Raw genomic sequence first — 24,368 nt, 5'->3', positions numbered from 1 at the left:
AATATGAAATCTCAATAGAATGGACAATATTTATCGAGGGTTTCAGTATGACCCTCCTTGAACTTTAGTATACGTTTGTGTTTGAGATATAGTCAAGAGGCTCTTGATGAAATTACAGAAACAAAGGGATAGCTTTCCTGAAGGAGAATTTTAATAAAGAGTTCAGATAGAGAAGTGGAAGAATTATGAGGATAGTATAAAATGTTTCACCAAAGCGTTTTGTTAATTTATAAAATATAAATTTTTTAAATTAATTATAGATTAGTGATTTAATATCCATTACTTATTATCTGTTTATTTCATTTAATTATAAATACCTATGGATTTTTTACATCTAAAATCGAACTACTTAGCATCTACGGTAAACCAAAATAAGGGTATATTTACCTTGTGTGTAGTGTGTTGAGAGTAATGTAGTGGACTGTAAAACCTAGCCTAAGTACAAATTAAGGTGCATTCACAAAACCCAACAAGTGAACGCAAAATCTATGCGTTGAAGCACTTGATTTACCTTCAATAATGCCAACAATGAATCAAGCCAAACCTACACCCTTACCGTTATTGTAATCATAGTCGTAGGCGGTGTCCAGGACCAACTCTTCTACGTAAGCAGTGGACAACGGACATTAAAAGCAATTAAAGGAGGTAAGTTCAATCAGTGATTGATAGAGCATGGGAGTTTGTCGATGGCTAGTTCGAGTCACGCCATACCCCCCAAGGCGGGTTTCTCCAAATTATGATAAAATGGTGGGCTCGGCCCTCATAAATTGCTCGGATAATCAATATTTGTTAACTCAGGGATCGGAGTAGATAAATCTTTATACAGGGTGAATTAGTTCCAAATTTAAGCATAACTTAATTGAAGAGATTCGAGGTTGGTTAAATTTGAGGAATTGGAAGCTCACATACTTTCTACAATGTGGCCTCTTACTTAAATATTTTAGGTGAATATTGTACATACAAATTAATTTTAAATGAAGGATACGCCACTGGCATTTTTAGGATTCAAAGTGCGAAAGGTGAAATACTAATTTGACAGAAATTTTGTCCCAGAGGCGTGCTGAGTTTTCAAAAAGAATGAATCAAATTTCTTCGGATTCGGCCTTCCTCCGGATTATTTAAAAATGGTATTTACTTTAGCGGTTTTTGCATATGCTTAAATCAACCACTAGCAAAGATTTTTAATAATTTTTCGAGATATTTTTCGAAATATTTTCTCAAAAGTTATCAAATCTGCCATGCTATAAAATAAAAAACAAACCAATTTCCTATCAACAAACAACTTTTTTCATTATTTACGAACCCTTTAACTGAGTTTGTATTGCAATTTTTAGAAAATTTATAGCAGTTTTACTCGAAAATTAATCATTAAATTTTGAACCATATTACACCGTCTAATGTGGTTTTAAAAGTCCTTGAATTTGAGGTGCCACATGACCCCTCGTGAAATTAATGGGGGGGGGGGGGGGGGGGGCAGTTACGCGAATAAGGGTGAAGTTTAGAGGTTATATTTTACATTAAAATTCGTCTGCTTCAAAAACTATTTTGACGTATTTTGGGAATTTCCCGAAATGTCCTTATTTTTGAAGATTAAAGGGAGGAGGATCAAGTTTTCGTTTGGATGACCCTGTACACGTTCTAGATACGATTTTTCAAAATACAATGTCAGTTCAAGTTCAAGTTCAAAACTTTCTCCGACCACGTTGTAGAAAGTGACAATAAAGTACCAAGTGGTTCTCTGCACGGAACTGCCAAAGACAACTCCTTAGCGCTAAGGTATTAGTACGCACTAGCTATGGTAAATAACCGGGGGTGAGGAGGGTCACATACCTTGAGGGCAAAGTACGCAGTCTTTCGTTCTCTTCACGGCCGACCCGTGGCAGGGCAATCCTCCATTGCTGGGAGGAGGACTGTTGCACACCCTAGTGGACATTTTGCCGGTGGCCAAAACCTCTCCTGGACACCTGCAGTCCGTCCATGCACCCCAAGCTGACCAACCCCCATTTACTGCAACAATAAAACAAAGATTAATGAGAGGAACTGCAATAAGAGATGTTTGACTGCTTCATTAGACTATTAGGTTGTTCTAGTCGACAAGTCTCTATCCGAAGGATTTTCGAAATTTATTACCTGTCACAACATAATAGGGAAACAGAGTTCTCACCGTTGATTTTTACAGGCATAAATTACAAAGACGGAGATTACCCGCCCAGATTAAACGTTATGGCTGTAGCACACTAAAATTTCGTAATTTCCAATTAACATTTTACTTAAACGCTGTCAGATTATAATTGAAAAATAATTAATGGCTAAGGCTGTAGCGGAGAGAAAATCGTTTAATAATAAGTTCGAGCCATCAATCAGGTTTAAACATTGTTGTCTTCTAAGTGTCTGGTAAAAATCGGATCAAATTGATTAGACAACACCTTAAGCTGGTGACCTTTGGCTGCAACTTAATAGGTTCAGCAAAATGCTTTGAGGTAACGTTAATGATTGTGCGATATTATTTCAATTCGTAAAAGCAGGTACTTTCAAGTTAAATACCCGTTAAATAGGCGCTATTTCCTGGGGCGTTTGTCTTGCAATTTCCTTCAACTTAACAGCTATTTGGTATGGCAGGCTGTTAAAGGTATTTTTTTTACAGATGCATGATGATTCGCTATAGTGGCTGATGGGAATTTTAACTTTAGTAAATACTTTCAACATTTAACTCATTTCAACGTAAAGATCGCAAAATATAGTGCATACTCGATGACACAATTATTGCAGAAATGGCGTGAATTCGTCTGCATTAAAATGAGCATCTCAAAGTCGCTCTAAATGCGACTTCGTTCGTTCTTAAGATATCTTTAATCTATCATTTCACTGTTTTAAATTCAGTTATAGCTGTGTTAAAGCTGACGGTGATAATTGCTTTTATGACACAACTAACCTGAACATAAATATATACAGGGTGTTTCAGAACTGTGGTGACAAATCGATACAGGTAATAGATTATCGAAAAATAAGTATAGTTTACTTGATAAATGATTGTCCTAAGACCCGTCATTTCTAAGATACAGGGTGTTAAAGTTCAACTTTTTTATTATTATTTTTTTAGTTTACTGTAAAACTACTGTAGCTATTGAAATGAAAATCGGGGTAGCTTTGTTTCTTAATCCGATAAATTTGATGGACATAATTAAAATTTTTTACATTATAGAGGGCGCTTGTTATAAGTGTATCATTACATATTTTCATCCAAAACTTTCTTAAATTTAGATTTATTGGTAAAAGAGTTCAAGAATTAAAAAAAAATCAATTCTGCATAAAAAAGGTACTCTTAGTAAAATACCCCAAAGTGAACAGTTGTTCAGAAAAATAACAATTATTGTCATATAGATTTCAAACGCTTTTTTTAAGAAACTTTGAGATTTTTCTAACATTGCTTTTAATACTATCTAATTACAATAAAATGAATACTATTATTTCAATAAAAGTTCAAAGTGATATATCACCAGCCGGAATAAGTGAATTTAATCTTAAGCCATTTTGTTTTCTTCTTTTCCTAAATCAAGGAATAGTCCCTAAAATCTGCTCCGCATATTTTGGAGACATTCCGTATGTTTAAAAATAATTAAGTTTCATTTTTCTGAAATTTTGAAATTTTTCGATTTGAACCTTGATACAGCCACGTCAAAATTCAATCTCTTTTTTGGGAGAAATTAGCAGAAAATTAATACTATATCGAGAAGCTTATCTTTAAAAATAAGAATTTATCTTTTGGAACAATACGGACACTTCCAGATTCCCTGGTAGAGGTGGGTTAGATAGGTGGTGGTTAGATAGGGAGATGGGTCTCTTCCATATTTTTCAAGTGTTCCTTGCTATCTTTATTATATATTATTTTATATTATTTATTATTATATATTTATATTATATATTTATTATTTATTATATATTATATATTATTATTTTTATTATATTAGGTGTACAACTTTGCTTCCGCCGTTTTTGAATAGATGTATGTAGCGGTAAGTAATGATCGAAATAAATAACCCCATGTGGGCATGCAGGAGCCTTGGGCACCTGTTAACATAACCTCATAAAAATATTAGTCTATTTGTGTCTTCATCATAAAGTTATTCGCAATTGAAAATGTCAGTGTACGAGCCAAATTCTCGTCATTTGCGGGAGGTTTTACTTTTCTGCTTCAATATGAAGAAATCTGCTGCTGAGGCTCATCGAATGCTCTCAGATACTTATGGGGAAGCCACTATTAGTGAAAGGACATGTCGTGAGTGGTTTCAGCGCTTCAAGAACGGTGATTTTCACGTCGAAGACCAACATAGCGGTGGAAGAAAGAAGGTTTTCCAAGATGCGAACTTGGAAGCATTACTTGACGAAGACTCGTGTCAAAGTCAACAAGAATTGGCACAATCATTGGGAGTGACTCAACAAACAATCTCAAAACGCCTCAAAGACATGGGAATGATTCAGAAGCAAGGATATTGGGTGCCGTACGAGTTGAAACCAAGAGATATTGACAGGCGTCTGTTCGCTTGTGAACAGTTGCTTGCAAGGCAAAGACGGAAGGGATTTCTGCATCGTATTGTGACTGGGGACGAGAAATGGGTTCATTACGATAATCCCAAACGCAAAAAGACTTGGGGATATCCCGGCCATGCTTCCACGTCGACGGCCAAACCGTCTATTCATGGTTCCAAAATCATGCTCTGTATTTGGTGGGATCAACTCGGCGTAATATATTATGAGCTGTTACAACCAACTGAAACAATCACAGGTGCTCTTTATCGAACCCAATTAATGCGTTTGAGCCGAGCATTGAAAAAGAAACGGCTGCAATACAACGAGAGACATGATAAAGTGATTTTGCAGCACGATAATGCTCGACCCCATGTTGCGCAAGTGGTCAAGAAATACTTGGAAACATTGAAATGGGAAGTCCTACCCCACCCGCCATATTCTCCTGACCTAGCTCCTTCTGATTATCACTTGTTTCGATCCATGGCACATGGGCTAGCTGACCAACACTTCCGGTCTTATGAAGAAGTAAGAAATTGGATAGAATCGTGGATCGCTTCAAAAGATGTCCAATTTTTTCAACACGGGATTCGTATGCTGCCCGAAAGATGGGAGAAAGTAGTGGCCAGCGATGGACAATACTTTGGATCCTAAAGGTATAATTAGTTTTTTACAATAAAATCGCGAAATTCGGAAAAAAAACGGCGGAAGCAAAGTTGTACACCTAATATATTATATATAAATAGTCAATAAGATCGAATTTCTCGATAAAAGACATTATTTTTCGTTGTTTCAAGTACGGAAAATGCAACTTTAATAGCATACGTAAGCTAATAATTTGACTCTTAAGGCTCAATTATCGACGAACTTTTAACTTCCACATCAAGCTGGAGTATGTAGCTTCCAGTTTAAGTTAAGAGGTATTCACAATATAGCAATTAATCGACCTTATATTTCTTACAGTTACCAAGGTAGAAATATTATAGTTACTCCTCCCTCGTCAAACTTGGGGATAAGATTGTTGAACCAGGGAAGTAAAAAATTTCGTTAACACAATCCACCCATGTGCAACGTTAACACACTGGTGGAAATATCAAGGCATACCGGGGATCTATTCATTTATTAACTAGATTTTTAATGATAAATGGTAAATTGCTCAGTCAATTACCTGCTGTGCGGTTTTTTAAATGATCACCCTTCCCGGCACCTCTAGCAACGTCAGACGTCAATATTTCCTCTCAGAAATTTTTCAATTTAACTTTCAAATTCATAATTGATGAAAACGTTCCGCCGCTTGTCCAAAATGTCTGAAGTACTTCCCGAAACGAGCGGTAACGTGATCGAAGGTCTGAAGAGCATCTACAAGGGCAAACTGCTGCCCTTGGAGCAGTATTACTTGTTCAACGAGTTTCATTCGCCTCCTCTGAACGACGCCGATTTCGACGCCCAACCGCTCATTCTCCTGGTAAGCAGTTTATAATTCGCCCTTTGTCCCGAAAATAATGTTTTATACATATACGGGGGCAAAGTTTCCTGCGAAGCACATGGGAGATTCGACGCGTCCGCTGCTTTAATTCAGCCCTCCATTTATCTCGGCCCTTTTCAGGTCGGACAATACTCCACAGGAAAAACCACTTTCATAAGATATCTCCTGGAAAGGGACTTCCCTGGCATGCGGATAGGGCCGGAACCCACCACCGACAAATTTATTGCGGTGATGTATGGTAAGTATAAGCTCTTTTTATTCTTTGTAGAACTTTACAACTCGGCATTTTTATTGATTGATAAAACATATTTCTCTGCACTTTAAAGGAGAGAAAGATGGAGTGATTCCAGGGAACGCTTTAGTGGTAGACCCAAAGAAACAATTCAGACCCCTTTCGGCCTTCGGGAACGCCTTCCTGAACCGATTCCAATGCTCCCTGGTGAAGTCTGTAGTACTAAAAGGGATGACTATAATAGACACCCCCGGAATTCTCGCAGGTTTTTATAGCTATTCAAACGTATAGCCCGCGAAACTTGGCACTTAGCCAGCCTCCGTAAAAGGTTAGAAGAAGCTACATTAACTTGAGAGGAACCCCCGGAGCGAAGACAAATAATTAACATTAAAGTTTGTGGGTAACTCAAAGGCATAGTTTCCCGGGTATATAGGAATAGTTCTCCTGGAAGTTCTTTATGAATTTATGCGGGCGTTTTAGACGGGTATAATGGCCAAGTTTATCAAAATAGTTTCAGAAAACAGTTTTGAGGAAAATTCTGGATTTTCCAGGTGAAAAGCAGCGTATAGATCGGGGTTACGACTTCGCCGCTGTCCTCGAATGGTTCGCCGAGAGGGTCGACCGGATTATTTTACTCTTTGATGCCCATAAGCTGGATATTTCCGACGAGCTCCGGCGCTCCATCGAGGCGCTTCGGGGCCACGACGATAAGATCCGCATTATACTTAACAAGGTACGATTTTCATGGGGCAGTTGCCCCTTAAAGGTGTTTCTTCCACTCGAAAATTCCTGCCATATCGGAAATGTAGTTAAAAATCTCTGGAATCTGAGAAGGCATATTTCGCCCAAGGGTCTAGCTCCCCAAACGAAGTTAATAAGTGTCATGGAGAGATAATTTTGATGGAAAATGAAGGATCGGGGTAGCTATATAGGACTCGACCTCACTAAAACTCAGGATTTAAACAAATGTGTATCAAGTCTTTGTAAATTATGAGTAGCAAGTTTTTTACTCGTTGTTAAGAAGGAACATATGATAAAACACGCTAAAAAGTTACAATGACACCAGTATGTGGTTGATTTACCAAAGCTATAAGAAAAGTTAGCAATTTTTTTATCCACCTATGGTCCCCTTCCTCCTGGAAGCTCATGGGGTTCTTGAAAAATTATAATAATTTATCCAGAATTATGGAGCTTATGAGATAATTTTTTGGAGATATTTTGAAAGCAATTACTCCTCAAATGCCCGAGATATTGGCGTTATTAAGATTTGAAACGTTCTAAAAAGTTCTTTCTTATTCTTTAAAGCGACCAGGAGGACCGTGAACAAAGTTTCGAGATAATAATTCTTCATTGTGTTTTTGATTTTTTCTTTTCTGTTTTTCCGAGTTCCATTAACGAAACACAAGAAATCCCGTAGGAAATGAAACATCGCTTCAAAAACTTCCCTGAAATTTGTGAAGAAAAACTTCAAAACTAGGTTTAATGAATAAGTGATGATACAAGTTAAAGACCTCAAAATTACAAGCCAAAAAAGAATGAACCATTATCAAATAGAAAGGCATTTTCATGATCAAGTTTTATTCTGTGTACTTCATGTTACTTTAGACTGACTTAATGAGAAAAACACACACGGCAAAATATGGATCAAACTACAAACAACCTTAAGAAGACATCAAATAAAACAAGATATGTGAAAACAGAGAGCCCAGGAATCACTTCATTATCTGATTTGTTCGTATTTCTGTTTTTTTTTATATTACTAAGAGGGTGCAAAGTGCAAGATTAGTTCCGGTTATTTTACAGAAATAAGGAATAAGAGCAAGCTTACCTACAAAAAACCGAATAGAAAGATGAAACAATGGTGTTTTCAGTGCACACTATGGTATTTTTCTTAATTTTTTAAACTGGACTTATTAATTTATTTTAGGCTGATATGGTAGAACGCCACCAGCTGATGCGCATCTATGGAGCTTTGATGTGGTCCTTAGGAAAAGTACTCCAAACCCCTGAAGTAGTGAGAGTGTTCTTTGGCTCGTTTTGGGACGAACCTTTAAGGTAACACATACCTTGAACAGACTTATAAATATTTTTCATCAATTCTTTAGTCAGCAGAATTAACCGGATATTGTCCACATTTAGATACATGTTATCATGAGAAACATGTCAGGATTTATTCCTGGAAATGAGAAAAATTTCAATTATTTTTTGTAGAAATGTCTCAAAAGGTACATTCTCATATAATGTCTATTCAAAACAAATTAATCAAGAGCATAGAAACATTCTTGTTTCTGCTTGAGAATACAACAGAAATTTCTTCCTCTATAGATGTGAAGTTAACCGAAAGCTCTTTGAAGAGGAAACCCAGGACCTCTTCCGCGACTTGCAAAGCCTGCCCAAGAATTCTGCCCTTCGCAAACTCAACGACCTGATCAAAAGGGCAAGATTGGCCAAAGTGCATGCTCTAGTGATCGCAGAGCTGAAGCACGAAATATCCATTTTCAGCAAGGATAGGAAAAAGAAGTATTTGATTAAAAATCTGAAGGATGTTTACAAGAAGGTACAGAATGATCAGCAGATTCCTTCCAGCGACTTTCCAGAGATTTCCAAGATGCAAGAGAGTTTACGCAAGTACGATTTCTCAAAGTTCCACTCGCAGAAGCCTAAATTGCTCGAGAAAGTTGATCAAATGTTGTACGAGGATATTGCCAAGCTTATGGCGATGATCCCGCATGATGCGAACCCTCCTAGATTGTTGGAGGTAAGTTCGATAACAATAACTGATTTCAAATTTTAGAAAATGTTTCCAAAAATTGGTCCTTAAACGATAATGTAGTTTCAACTATAGACTAAACGTAAGTGCGTGCTCACAATAATTCGAGTCGCAGCAGCGACAACAAGGGAATATTAATTGGGTTTGTTAATATTTCCACACTGTTTCGCTTGAGAGGTCTCTTCAATTGTCGCAGCTCTAACGCCCCTCAAATCGGAAATTAAAAACGCCGGGTTTGAAGTGTAAACAGGGGCGTAACGAATCCATTAGGAACAATGGATAAATCTAAGTCTAGTTTGGGACATAATTGATATAAGTATGATTCACATTTTCATTTGCCTTGAGTCATGCTTCGTCATGCATTTTTTTTATGTGAATAGACCTGAAATAACCAGAAAAAGTTCTCATTGCGTCTTAGCTTTTTTCACTGAATGTATAAATTTGAGCGTTTCATTTCCCTTTAAAATTCTCAATGTTTTGATCCTTGTTTGGTTCAATTTGTGATCTGTTAACAATTTGAAAAATGATTTATAATGTTTTTCTTTGATTGAGTGTTGTGCCTATTTGTTTCAGTTTTTGAGATAAATTTTCGACATGGTTTGTCATGTTTCTCAAGTTTACTTTATTCGATATTTTTGAAACATTCTTCGTTTTGTAGTCCCATTTTTTGTTCGAAACATTTGAATGTTTCAACTTTTTGATGATTTATCGGCAATTTTCCCTCTTCTTCTTATATAACTTTTTCACTAAATCAGTTAAAGGTGTACTGACGTTTCTCAAGAATTTGCTCAATTAACAAGCCATTCGGATCAGTTTGCAGCTCATTCTGCTATGCACTCAGTTTTTCAAAAAACTTCCAAAACTGGAAACGTATTTCATTAATATTTTTTCAATTCTCATCCAATTTTTTTTAGATTCAGCGATTTCAGTTTGGTGAAGTCGTCCGAACCAGGGCAAAATTAAATCTGGGATGTGTCTTCTCGTTATGATAATGGTTGATACGTATTTGGCTCACATTGATATAAATTTAGCCACGTTTTTCTCTTTTTCTAATCTTTACCTAATTTCAAAGTTCTAATTAAATGAGAAAAAGTCTCATAATTTTTCAATTCCTGTCCTTCCTTTTCTCAGTTATTTCAAGTCTTTTTAGCAGACAGGTCCTGACATGAATTAAGTATTTTTATTTGCACAATTGCTTGAAAAACAATTTTATTTTGCTTAAGAACTAACACATAAACGATCAGACTTGCAACACAATTGCTCACACAAAGCCATGAAAAAGAATGATACAAATCACTAATTAGGGGCGCTTTTATGTTCTTTCTTATCCATGAGTTTTAATGGGATCCACTTGTCTATGGTATCAGGCGTCCTTATATAAGATAACATATAAAAAAAGATAATAAAATGAGATGGGATGCAGATGACCACACGATGGTGCAGATGACTCCATGATGTACAAATGGCTACATAACTCATGTTTTAAATTTTTTATATTTTTAATTATCCTATCAAAATAGAGTAATTTACAAGAGAAAGACATCCAATTTGAATGCCTCTTATAACATTTTGAAGGTAAATCAACGGTTCGAAACATGTTGGTTCATGTTTTCGTTTGTTGATCCATAATCAGAACCAACTGGACATATCTAGAACTAATAAGAACATAGTTGCTGAATGAAGAAAATTGTATGTTTTAGTGTTTTTTCTTTATTAGGCAGTATAATATCACTTGACCTAATAACGCCAAACGTTGAATATGACATTTTTTATCTCAAAATCTTGGAACCTCGGACATGTATAACCTTGTTTTCCTTCTTCTTTAACATTAGTTTTCGGATTGCTTTAGCGTCATTTTCGATTATGTTTCTTCATATTTTTCTTTTCGAAAAACGTAAACTGAACTGAACTAATCGGATAAAATGTCAATGTAAACTTGCTTATTTGAATATTTTCATATATTGCACAGTGGTGTCTTTATCGGGATCACTTTTTGGAGCTTAAATTAGACATTTTAAATCAATTTTAAATTGCCGTTCTCGTGCTTTTCCTCAATTTGCTCCTTCCCTGTTTTCAGATACAAGGGGGCGTCTTTGAAAACCTAGAGGACCAACTGACCCCTTTTGGGTACAAATGCGGCGAGGGCTGCAACGCCGGATACGGCGAGCCCGAATGGATCGTTAGCAAAGAACGAGCCTCGTACGATCTCCTTTTTGATACACTGGAAACAGCGGAGGGGAAACTTTCTGGAGCAGCTGTAAAGGCAAGTGTATACCCTATAATCTCAAATATAAAACTTGACTCTAACAGACAGAGTTTATGAAGTCCAAGCTTCCCAACTCAATTCTGGCAAAAATCTGGAAGTTGGCAGATGTGGACAGGGATGGGTTTCTGGATAAAGACGAGTTTGCTTTGGGGATGCATTTGATCAATGTGAAACTAAATGGAGGGGACATTCCTCTGCTTTTGCCCAGACATTTGGTGCCCCCAAAGAAGAAAGAAGAAGTTCGTACCGTTTGCTACTAAGTATGATTAGACGAGGTAAATGGTTGTTTGGATATTTTAGTGGGCTATCGCAAAAGAGATGGAGGATTCCCAAGGAACGTCTTGAATTCTGTCTACTAGGTAAATACATATTTGGCTATTACAGAGAGCGGTTTTCATTAGTCTTGCGCCACTGCCCTTGGCTGCGTTTACCTCAGTAGGTTTGTTCCAATAGAGATTCAACAATAAGTAAAATACCCCAATGGGTCCCTAACCGGAACAAACCTATTATCCTCGGTTAATATTTAATGTAGCACAACAAACCTGAAGGCGATAAAGTCGTTCCATAAACGGCTCAGTAATGTGTGTTTATTAAGTTCATAATCCTGCTGCAGTATAAAAGAATAATTACTAATAAAATCATCCATCGTAACGACCCCATTATTCTCGTATTTATTAGCGTAATTTTGTCAGAAACGCATCGGTTGACAGACATAAGCTTATTTTAGAGCACTTTTTTCTGACAGATCATTATTCCTCATTTCCTCCCTTTTAGAGAAAACGCTAATCAACACCGAAAACCACTCGAGACCTCTCGTCTCTTCCCTAATTGTGTGCACCTTGAAGACACGTGGAACTGTTTATCTGGAACAGTGGCGCATCCAGATGTCTTCCCATGTCACATGAAAGATCGTACCGCCGCTGCTGTAGTGGTGGTACCCTTCAAGTGGCTATTTTTAAAAATAATTAGTTTCGGAAGCTCAGTCACCAAGCTTGTCGAGGAAACACCACCTTCGAAGGTATTTTTGGTCCAAGACGTTCACGCCAGAGAAACTTCAAGACAAATTACGAACGTTGCCTTCGCAATTATGAGTCTGCCATTAGCGCTTTCCCTGCAAATGACGCGCGTTTAAACCAATAACGTTTGAAGGTATTTTATGTGGAAAAAACCTTTATGGGCAGCTAAACGGGGACATAAACCGGTAGTCTGCATGTGCATCGAGATGGTAATCTCGGAACTTTTTTAAGAGCCTCGTTCTTTATGATTTTAATAGGCTTGTCTCTTATGTCCGACGACAGTGACGACATTATAAAAATACAGTTTATGGGCTGCAGGAAAGACGGTTAAATAGGGAGAAAGCTCAGGGGGAGGGACGATCGTAAAAGCGAGGAAGATCTAAATCCCAAGAATCATTTGCTTGTCAAATATATTCCGTACCAAAAATGAAGCAATTCAATTAAAACTTCATAAGTTAAGGGCAATGTTTGTGACACAGCCAGTTATACGTCGATGTTTATGCAGAATCACAGACTTTGAGATGAAGCTCATCTCACTCGGAATTTTCAGAAATGATGGCAGAAAGTCCAGTAAAAGCTCACCCTGTATATCCATGCACAGCTTCGTTGCAAAACATCGACTATTAAAAACTAGATTTATCTATAAAATATCGTTCTGTCTTGTAGCGGCGTGCCCACGAGGTTGGTCTGTGGGAATTGTAACGCCCAACAGATGTTGGCAATTTTTACACTTGTTTAGAATAGAGTAACTAAAAACACAACTTTTTTGTCCCTCTGTTCAGAAAAAATCTCAAGCTTCACTACCACCCTGTTGGCGGCATCGCCATGTTAAATTGAAATATATAAAATACTTTTACCATTTTGTCAGAAAACATTTCTTGTTTACCAATATTTCCAATCTCATTTAGTGATAATTTCCCAAGCTAACAGACATGGAACAGCAAAATTCCTTTTGTCGCCTACTTACAGATATGTGTCAAAACTCTAGTAGTAAAAAATGAAATAACTAATCACTTTTAAATCACATACTGCTTACATTTTTTTAAAATCCGAGTTAATCATAAAACTGTGATAAACCTAGTCATTCGGCATTAGGTATTAAGTATATTTTTTGTAGTGTTTGTAGTATCAGTGTATCATTTGTAGTGTGCAATTGGTTGCCTCCCTAAGGAGCAAAAATGCAAATAACTGACTATGTTTACGTCGCTTGATTTACGTGTTAGGAAAAAATGCGTTTGGTGCAGATGAGCTTTTAGCCTTTACCAGGCAAAAAGCTTACTGTTTACTACTTCTTGATCAGATATTGTTAATATTTCTTTTACAAATGCTTCTTTATTCCTGCTTTCCATATTCGGGCCTATTATTTGGGTTCTTCAAGCACATTTTTTCTCCTGATTTTCCCAAGTTTTCTATGGTGCACTTTAGATTGGGTCTTTCTAGTCCCCTGTTTTGTTTCTTCAGTCCCTATTCGCCCCGCTCTCTTTCCATCTAAGTTGGTTGCCGCTTTAAATTTATTCCAATAAAATACGTACAATACGAAGACAAACCCAACTCCTAGTTCACACACAAACCCAAGCAAAAGACAAATATTTCCCTAAAAAATCCCGTAATTCTTGCGGTACGTATACATGGTTCGGCGTTAAAACAACACGACGCCATTGAAAGCAAAATCAACACCGACGGTTTCGTGACTAGTTCTTGTCTTGTTCGTTGTGTTGCTCTACAAATAATCGTTTGTTTATGTTTTATCTTCTAAATGGACTTTGCTGAAGCTTTTCTATCGGCTCCGATAATTTATGGCTCTTGGGAGATTTATAGGAAGTTTGGTTTGTTGGTTGGTGATGAGGAGATTTTTCTTCCTGTGCAATTAATCGGAACAAAGCCGCCCTCTGTCAGTCTGAAAGAGAGTAGCAGGTGTCCTGATCATATTAATACTACCAAGGGGAATATAAAAGTGTAAAAGCATGATCGTTTTAATTTATAAATAGCGTGGGGGAGAGACAGGGATATATAGGCAATTTAACCTCCACAGGTGATGACGTTCCTTTGGAAAAATGAAGGCTTATAATCTGCACCGCGTTTTTACTTACACTTGAAAAACTGGGAAAACAATGAGGAAACAATTAAAAAATAATGAACTCTCGCGTAATTGTATACTTAATTGGCTTTGTTTGGCTTCGAGCGATCTCGGGATTCAGATGTCCCTACTCGACCCTCCGGGGCTCTAAAAGATGTTTGTACGGGAGTGATTCGTTTCAATTAACGTTTTTAGGGTTTTTACCCTTCCGGTGTAATTTAGCCAATTGGAGGCTTTTTCTAACACATTATGTTACATCTATCGTTATTTTGGCTTGTCCAAAGAATTAAGAGAAACAGCGTGTTTCCGTCCATGTGGCACGATTGTTTCATCTGGTGCAGAAAAAGCTTAATAAGACACTAAATTATGCAAGGGGGCTGTTTTTATGAACCGACTCCGGGCACGTGCAAAGTTTATTTTAGTCCCAATTCCCTTGTTTTATGGTAATAAACGAAACCAAGCGGAAAATGGGGAAATCAGCTCCAGAACGAGTTCATTGGTGTTGTAGCTCTTTGTTTAACTTCGGCCTTTTTAATAAAAAACCATTATGCAAATACAACGACCCCATTACAAGAAAGGGTTGATAGTTCCGGGAGGTTGAAAGTAATCGTGGTTGCCACTAAAACTTGTGTTTAGGAAATTGGGGATGAAAGCGACTGAGTAATGTCCAGTCACGCGATGTTTCATGCACGCCATGGGGTGTCCGGAACTTGAAAACTAATACAAATTGGTGGGACGTGTATCGATATCGGGGCGTAATTGCTCTGCACGATCGATATGACCTGGAAACATGTCTTGGAAATGAATAATTTAGGTGCCATTGATATTTTTATTGCTGTTGAAATTATACCAAACCACGATCATTTTTTTCCCTAAGTTGTTGACCAAAGGCAACCTAAATAACGCTAATTTTTGCAAAAAAATATAAAATTGAAAATCATTCAAACTAATTCTTTTTGAAGGAACCGAGTAGACTCCTTGTTCCCGAATTAATAATTTATGAGGATGATCGCAGTTTCAAAACTTTGTAAGTATAGTAAAAGCGCGACTGACATACAATAGCAGTATTTTGATGCACAGCTTTTTCTCCATAGAAATGTGAAAAAAGCAATCTTGCTAATTTGCTTTAAGCCTATGCTTTAAAAGTTGCCCCATTTACTGGTGAAACTAACAACTAATATTCACTTACTTCCTCTCTTGCCAAATTACAATTTTTGAAGAAAATTTCGGTAGGAGCAAATGGCAAATTTATTAACTAAAAATTATTTAAATGGTTTTCTTTTTAATTGTTGAACATCTGGCAATGCTGCGTTTTGAAACTTCAGTTACGGCTTTTTACCATTTCACCTAATTATTTATTCAAAAACTTTTGAAGTTAGAAGTCAGGCAATATTGAAATTTAAAAGTTGTTCCATTTACAGATGAAATTCACAACCATTGTCGATTCATTGGCTCACTTGCCAAGTTAAGATTTTTAAAGCGAAATTGAGGTCAAAGAAACCCAAATTTTACGTTCCTTTTTTAATTGAATAATTATTTAAATTTAAGTGTCCTCCTTTTTGGTAGTTATGTCTGACAACACTGTACCCCGACTAATTTTTAAGAGAGAATAAGTTTCAAAAAATGTCAAACTACGCGATTAATTTGTAAATGAAAGTAAATTATTGAAGTATTTTTCCTTTATAAAAGTTGTAAGTGTGGCGGCATGAGCTTTAAATGTAAAAGTAAGGACTTCCAGGAGTTTTTGAGGAGCAACAAAACGCTTCAAACAAGAAATATTAAATAGAATATGACTTTTAAGTGGTAATTGCATGGAACACTTTCCTCAAAACTGAAATTTGTGATGAATTTGAGCATTCAAAAAGTGCGCACCTCTACCAAGGAACTTACATACCTCAATCTGACATGTTTAGAGGCGCATAATAAAACAAGGATAATGGAGAAAAGTCGGCCATTCTATCGCACCTGGTATGCACTTTTTGGGTGTCCGAATTCGCCATTAATTATGTGCGATACAGTAGTGCAAAATCTAGAAACCTCGCAGTCTGAAAAGCGAATTTAAATAAACATTAAATCTCTCATCAGGCCAATGAACCTATATTTATTAGTACCTGGCTATACTAACCCACGTAACATGAAGAAAATGATAATTTATTCAAAAATATGTGCAATACGTTGCTAAACATCTCATGTGGTCCAGCGAAATTGACATTTGATTCCACTGTGTAATACTTGCCGATGACATTTTCCTGACAATATGGCGTCAACGGAAGTAATTACCAGGGGAAGTACATATATGCAAAGGATATTGTATAGGGATTTTTTTATGGAATCGCAGGGACAATTTCTGAGACAGTTCACAAACAATTAGGTAAAAAAGATTTTGTCGTACAAGCACGACAAAGAATTAGAAGATACGAATATCAATGAACGAAGCTGCCTTAACTTTGTTAGTTCTGTTGGTATATTCTCAACAGACTTTGCACATCGGTGTCGTGGTTGCGATAAGTCAATCAGGCATAGATCATTTTTAATTCTGCGTTAGTTTTTGCCCAAATACACTCTTATCTTTTCTAAAATTTTTGAGAGAAATTTGATCAAAATTACATGATATCGTTGTGCCCCTTAGAAGAATCTTACAGTTTTGACATCTCAAATGTGGATACTAAAATTTACTTAGTACCACGCAGTTTATACTACACTCACTTTCACATGAAATGCACCACCCAGTAATAATAATAATTAAGTCTTGTAATTTTGGCAAAATAATGCTTCATAATAGAGTAACAAATGATCAGAGTTTCAGTAAAAAAGAAAGAATGCTGGTGGTTTTTTTGTCATCGACCTATTAGATTTTTTATTCAATTGTAAATAAAAAAAATAATATTTACGTGGAAATATCAGTTTATTTTGTTGTTGAACTGTGAACAAGACATCTCAAAATGCCCCCAGTAAAACAGCGTCGAAATTTTTCCCACGTTTCGGATTTTGATAGAGGGCGAATTATCGGCATGAAGGAGGGTGGACTTTCTTTTCGTGAGATTGCCCGAAGAATGAATCGGAACCACACCACGATTGCGAGAATATGGTCTTCGTGGTCTGAAGAGAGGGTTCAGCGACATCGTCCAGCTGGACGTCCTCCCCGTAGCAGCAACGCACGTGAAGATCGACTTCTTAGACGGATGACCATTGGTGATCGATTTCAAACAACAATGTCTGTTGCCGTAGATTGGATGGGAGCTCTAAATCGTCGGGTGTCGATGGCAACAGTTTACAGAAGAATTTCGTCTTTTGGCCTGCATTCATACCGCCCAAATCTACGACTGCCACTAACCGCCCAACACCAAGCTTCCAGATTGGCCTGATATCAAGAACGAATTGATTGGAATGATGAGTGGAACAATATCGTCTTCAGTGACGAGGCGCGATTTTGTTTATGGATCAATTATGGTCGTAGAAGAGTCAGACGATACCGAGGTGAAAGAAGAAATTTGCAATTTTCTGAAAGGCGCCACACAGCTTTAACACCTAGTGGTATGGTCTGGGGTGCGATATGTGTTGGCCGAAGATCTTCTCATGTGTTCGTTCCAGGCATCCTAAACGCACGTCGCTACATTGACAATGTTCTGAGGCCAGTATTAGTACCTTTCATGCAAACTTTACTAAATGACATTTTCCAACAGGATAATGCAAAACCACATAGTGCGAACATTACTCGACGATACCTGGAAGAAGCACAATTGGAAATACTGCCGTGGCTTGCACGGTCACCGGACCTATCGCCCATCGAACATCTTTGGGATATGATGAGTCGCCGTCTTCGAAATTTACCGAGGCTTCCAAACAATGTGGATGACCTACGACATTATCTTGAGGTAGCATGGAATGAAATACCCCAGGAAGATATTGGATCATTTGTTGCAAAGCATACCGCGAAGAGTACGTGCTTGCATTGCCGTACGAGGCAATGTCACTTATTATTAATTTTTTCATTATCAAATGTTGTATCTTTTAACTGAAAGTCTGATCATTTGATACTCTATTATGAAGCATTATTTTGCCAAAATTACAAGACTTAATTATTATTATTACTGGGTGGTGCATTTCATGTGAAAGTGAGTGTACATCATTTCTTACCATAAACGACGATCTGAGACACAGGCGCCATCCTCTTGGCTGCAATATTCTCAGCAACACAGGTATAATTTCCTGTGTCTTGAGTGCGAGCCTCGGAAATTAAAAGATGACCCTCAGTAGTGACCAGAACCGAGCTGTCCGACTGCAGCACCTGCCCCCCGCGGAGCCAGTACACCCTGGGGGGCGGCATCCCTTGAGGGGCGATGCATTTCAGTTCCGTGTGGTGCCCCAATTCGACTTTGACCACCGGCTCCGGGTTGAGATCAAACTGCTTTTTCAGGTCTGCAAAACAAAAAATCAGAATTAATTATACAGTAGACGAAGAGAGGGGGCTAATTAGGCCTTTTGCGAATAAGACATTGGCGCAACCTCATTAAGGCAACATCTTTATTGACACAAATACTAATCATATGTAATCAGCTTATCAAATTTAATCGTCCCGATATCTTCATAATCTTCCAAACACAAGACGACAGGAATATTTTTCACACCCATCAGACTGGTCTTTGCCATGCCGATTAACGACGTATAATTAGCGTGTCTTGCCGACTACTTTTTACTTTTCACCATTCAAGTTTAAATAGATAAATAATCTGATGATGCCGGTTGATAACCGAATATGTACACAAGGCACTCCGTAAATTACACCTTCAACTTTAAAGGTATTCATTAAGATGTAACAGTTTGACGAACCTATAGATGATGATATATCTGAAAAAAACATACTGCTATGATTTTGTTGTCAATATTTTTAATTCAGGTTAGCACTATACCATTTTTGGCATATTTGAAAGGGCAAAAATGGCTATGTGTGCAACCAGTTGCGAAAAGCAATAAAGGGTGATCATGGAAAAAACTTAAGTAGACGAGGAAATAAGAGAGGCGTGTCTGGAATCAATTCACTTGTTAGCCAAATGTTTGATGATAGATAATAAATTGCTCAATCAACGCCCTACGGTTGCCATTCACCACCTACTGTCTAGATTTTGTTTAATGATCACCCGTTACTTTGTAAAATGAACAGATGTTTCATAGAGGATTATGCCAGCTACACGAAATAGTGATTTTCCAATCCGTTTCACACAATATTTTGGTTAATTTTTGAGTTACACATGCATGTGACATGATTTTATGCAATCATTATATGTACACGTAAAATTCTGTTGTTTTATTTGCCACATGCGGTTGCGAAAAATAAAATGTTTTGCAACTGGCGATACAACTCTTCGTCACCAGTGTGCGAAAAGTAATACTTCACGTAACTAGTTAGGAAAAGTAAACAGTTTCGAAACTTTAAAGGGTGGCTAAAAGTGTTACTTTAAATACCAAAATTGGGAGAAAGACATTGTTTTTTCTAGTTCTGCCTTTTCCACCCTGGCGGGTACATTCTTTGGTTTAGATGATATACTGGCAGATTCAACGTGAAACGTAATGTAAAAAGTGACCATAAATGCTAATTCGAAAAATATCAAGTCGCTACAAAAATACACTATAAAAATATTTGTACCACTATTTTTTTATAGTTCGAAAGGTATACTATAGGAGTCCAAATTCTATGTTCAAACCCAAATTTCCTTTTTTGTCGAAAAATAATGACATTTTTCATAAAAATTCAGAGGTAAAAAACACGATACAATTCCACATAAGAAATAAAATTAAATTAAATAAAAAAAAAAAATAACATGCCCTTGAAGATGAGTTACACCTCTGGTTATCCAGTACCGTTTGATCCAGTGCTGTCACACAGGTGGATGCTGAGTTGATAAATTTAAGAACTTACTTGTGAACATCAAGTGGCACACAAGACTAAGGGATTAAATACAGCATAGAATTTGAAGATTAAAATAAATATAATTTAGCGCTTCATCGAAATTTGACTCAGAACAGCTTGAAGTTTATCTTGCAATCTGAGAAAAAATAGTAATGGTAAAATACCAAGAGCGTATCCATCAGACATTGATCTAATGTCGAAAATGGGGTGAAAACTGAACTTGAATATCTGTAATGTTAAGAAAATCCAAATTGTGTTAGAAGATTCTTCATGCTTCTGATTTTTTACAACCGAATCCACCCAAATTTCGCCAATGACTTCTGAAATCTAAGAAACAACCTGTAAAAATTCAAAGGCGTATCAAGCTTAAATTAAAAAGGACAAAAGCAGGTTAAAATTTTAAGTAGTTTTAGCGAACTTACTATCCCCAAAAAAGAGATAAGCCACTATTTTTTACATTTCCTAAGCTTCAAATTTGTTTTGAATTTACAAGGACAGAATGGAGATAGATTCAAGGGGATAAAATTTGGATTAAAGTTTTATCTGGAAGATTTCGCTTGAAAATTGCAGTTGAAAATCTGCTGCATCCTTCGTTTTATCGTCAAATTTCAGAGGTGTATCAGAAGACCTATCGAAAAAAATACATAAAAAAGAATGATTTTGAAATGTTGACTAAAAGAAAATTATATAACTGTGTTAGAAAATTGGCTAAGAAACGGGTTGCTCTACTGACATTTTCTCAGGTTGCAACTGTCAAATTTCTCTTTCAATTTGATGACAAGAAAACAAAAATCAGTGACGTATCAGTTATATATTTAAGGGAAAATGAACTGCATAGAAAGACATTTTTGACAATTCATAACTACCCAGGGGCGTAGCTAGACTCACATCATTATTAGAGGAAAAAAGAAAGTTAAGAAATTGGTTACGGCACTGCCGTTTTTTCAATTTGAAAGAACCAGATATTTCTTCCAAGGAGGACGAGAAAACGAATCTCAATGTGTGGTTTCTTTCTTCAAACTGGGTTTAGCTGGGGGTGAGAGGTGAAATGTACATTAGGCATTCTAAAAGCCCTAATTTAAATAAATTTGATTCAGACCTAATTTTCTCAGCGAAAAGATACAGGTGGGCAATTATGCAATGAAAGCAGTGCATGTATTCCGTTAAGACGAGAAAACCATGCAGCCGGAAAATATGAAACCTACGCTCATATGAAGAATTCCCCCTTTCATTTCATCGTCTAAAACATAATAGTTTTACTACGCTCATTTATCTTTCAGATAAGAAACTAAGGAAAGTTCAGTAGAGTAATTAATCTTCATAAAAGTACATTACATTTCCTCTTAAAAGGGGATATATTATAGGAAGGTTAAAAAGTATGTTTGTGCTGCATTTTTATAGTTAGTTGAGCGGGGCAAAGAAATAAAAATGCAAGAGTAAACATGCCAAAACAACCTGGAGACAATCATGTTTGCACAGTGTGCGTTTCACTAAAATGTTTTCCCCCCGGCAAAAAGGCACTTTAAATTCAGAACAAATAAAATGGAAAACGACGAGGATTAGATGATGTATGCTTTCAATTTAGGAGGTCTAACACCGTGAAATCTTAAGCAAACTTTGTACAACGTTTAAGAAACGTGAAACTCCGCTTTCAGGGCAAATTGACCCAAATATTTCCGCTGATTGGACACAAGACGCTTGATGCCTTTGAGTGCTTTCCACCCCCACTAACTAAACCCAAAATAAATTTCCTGAAAGCGAGTAATGTGCAAACCAATTAAAATCCAACTTTCTTGTTGAGCAACCTTTTTGCTAACCCAAACACAAACAGGTTTACATAGTTGAAATGGCTTATCTAGAATTTTCATTTTAGGAAACTTTCCCGTCTGAAAGGCAAGTTTTTAAGTTAATTTCGTCTCGGTCAGAGGAAGGAAATTTCTAATTTTATGTAAACGGAATGTTGAAACTAAGCAAATGAGCTTCACCGTAAGCCGCTATTAAAAATATATAAGGCTTTCATTGCAAGTGCCTTAAAGACCGCATAAGAAGCCTCTGCAAGACGGGATAAAGGTTTCGGGGTTGGTAACCCTCATGTGTAAGAAATCCCTCGGCCTCTCTACTTATCCGTCCGATTCACTCGAGTAATTGGATATCCAGTGTCTTATTCTTATAGAGAAAATATCCAGTTTCACTTATTAGTTTCTTTCCACGTGTTATATTATGTTATAATCAAGTTATAGGACACTTCCTGCTTTTTGTTAGGTTTCTTATTGTGTGTTTTTTCAAGGGCTTTTGTGGGTGGTAAATGGATTAAGGGCCAAATTTAGGAATCAGCTGTCTCATTACTTTATTTCGTCCCGGCATATTAAATAAGATGAAAAGGTCAAATGTAGGCCCGAGTCACACTTCCCCTCAAGCGTTACCTCCGAACTTGGCCCTCAATGTTGCTCAGAGTAGTCGGTCACAAAATGTTTTGAATGATGAATTTTTTCCAGTCCTTATACGTTCAATGTATACTGACCATGTCGTGGTCAAACAGCTGTCTAATCGATTATTTTACCCTCTTGAAACCCCACGCAGGTTTTAAATTAGCAGGATTAGTCATGTTTTGCTCATAACTAATGTGTGAAATAAATTTCCCATAAAATATTCGGCTTAGTTCCACATTTCCTTCTATCATACTTACTTTTGCATATATCCATTCATATTCGACCTCATATCGTGAATGTATTCCCACAAATCTCTTGGTGTAAATCCAGCTTAAAAAGACTCCGCAAATATGGGTAAATGGGAAACGGTCCCGACTAGCTGAATTCCATGCCCCTCACTTCCCTAAAAGGGCTGGTCGTACAAAAGACGGATGCATTTTTAATTTGTCGTTTCCGCAACTTTGGTCGCAAATTTCCAGTAATTCTGCACAATAACCGAGTAATACGGCCCTGGGGAATGATAGCAGTAATGCAAGTTATAAATCTTCATCCAGGGACTGCATGGAAATTTAAGCTAGTGCCGGGAATTATTTAAGCCTACAAGCGCCCGAATGGAGACATCTGGAAAAACCTCTGGGATTAGACTGCTGGAATATATTTTGTCCTGGGGATTTTACGTATATACACTAATGTACGAAACTAAGGAAACTTTCGATATCGTTATTTTTTAACACTTTCGGTGAACTAATGTAGTTTAATATATAATAATGTACATAAACCAAGAAAAGAAGTATACTAACATATGTTACAAATAATTTGTATTAGAAAGAAAACTGTAAATGATCCTATAAAAACATAGTCAAACAAAATTAAAGAAACTCGGGAGAAACTAACAATAAATAACAGTTGTAATAAAACAAAATCGACCATATTAATATTGTATAACATACCTTTTATTTTTAATAACCTTTGCACATCTTGTGAACATCGATTTAAAAAATTTTTTTATTTTGGACATATCCACATTTCTCTGCATGTTTTGAATGGATCGCTTTAAATTTTCTTTATTGGTGACATTTTGTTTCCTAATTTGCACTTTTAATTCATTCCACAAATTTTCAATTGAATTCAAGTCTGGGCTTTGCGCTGGCCAATTCGAAACAACGATTTTCAATTCCTTGAGACAAATGATAACGATTGTTGCTTCATGTTTTGAGTCGTTATCATAAAGAATATCCAATTAACTGGCAGATTGTCGTCACAAAATGGTTCCATTACATTTTTCAAAATATTTAAATACACGAACCTGATCATTTTTCCTTGAATAAAACAGATTGGACCCATTTTGTAGGACGAAAAGCATCCCCATAAGAGAATAGAACCTCCGCCATGCTTTATTAACGGTAAAGTATACTTGGGGTCACACCGTTTACCAACTGGACACCTTACCCATGTTATCCCATTAGATCCAAAAAGATTTATTTTGATCTCGTCGCTAAATAAGATTTCTTTACAGAATGCTAAATCGTAATGTAAATAATTTTGGGTAAAAGCAAGTGGAGCTTTTCTATTTTTCTTATTTTTCTAATAACTTAGAATTTCCTTAATAATAAATTTAATTGTAGACTTAATTAGGAAATTAACAGGTGCGAACTTAAAA

At 36.6% G+C, this 24,368-nt stretch overlaps 2 protein-coding genes across 6 annotated transcripts in view; one reads left to right on the top strand and one right to left on the bottom strand.

Moving 5' to 3' along the window:
* The window catches only part of LOC136418016 (netrin receptor UNC5B-like), a 176,136-nt gene that overhangs the window by 36,707 nt on the left and 115,061 nt on the right, over nucleotides 1-24,368 (bottom strand). For 3 of the 5 annotated variants that reach the window (XM_066403908.1, XM_066403907.1, XM_066403909.1), the window contains exons 4-6: nucleotides 18,509-18,790; nucleotides 1,831-2,007; nucleotides 557-601 (exon numbers count right to left, since the gene is read on the bottom strand). In XM_066403908.1, the coding sequence (XP_066260005.1) occupies nucleotides 557-601; nucleotides 1,831-2,007; nucleotides 18,509-18,790 (504 nt within the window). Of the gene's footprint in view, nucleotides 1-556; nucleotides 602-1,830; nucleotides 2,008-18,508; nucleotides 18,791-22,965; nucleotides 23,265-24,368 lie in introns of those variants that run through there. The other 2 variants (XM_066403911.1, XM_066403910.1) reach the window with 2 other exon arrangements.
* LOC136418112 (EH domain-containing protein 3-like) lies at nucleotides 5,828-11,637 on the top strand. The gene is made up of 9 exons (XM_066404070.1): nucleotides 5,828-5,989; nucleotides 6,131-6,248; nucleotides 6,337-6,507; nucleotides 6,794-6,975; nucleotides 8,170-8,297; nucleotides 8,568-9,000; nucleotides 11,090-11,275; nucleotides 11,323-11,521; nucleotides 11,579-11,637. Exons 1-9 carry the CDS (start codon nucleotides 5,828-5,830, stop codon nucleotides 11,635-11,637), a joined length of 1,638 nt encoding a protein of 545 aa, XP_066260167.1.

Source organism: Euwallacea similis, chromosome 32 (assembly GCF_039881205.1).
Source record: "Euwallacea similis isolate ESF13 chromosome 32, ESF131.1, whole genome shotgun sequence".
NCBI lineage: Eukaryota > Metazoa > Arthropoda > Insecta > Coleoptera > Curculionidae > Euwallacea > Euwallacea similis.
Note: the sequence above shows the minus strand (reverse complement) of the source record. Positions and strands in the feature narration are given on the sequence as shown.

Excerpts from the sequence above, each read along its gene's own strand:
- LOC136418112 (XM_066404070.1), top strand. The coding sequence starts at position 5,828 with ATGTCTGAAGTACTTCCCGAAACGAGCGGTAACGTGATCGAAGGTCTG. Across the intron at positions 5,990-6,130 it reads CCCAACCGCTCATTCTCCTG|GTCGGACAATACTCCACAGG; the intron begins GTAAGCAGTTTA and ends GGCCCTTTTCAG. Across the intron at positions 6,976-8,169 it reads TCCGCATTATACTTAACAAG|GCTGATATGGTAGAACGCCA; the intron begins GTACGATTTTCA and ends AATTTATTTTAG.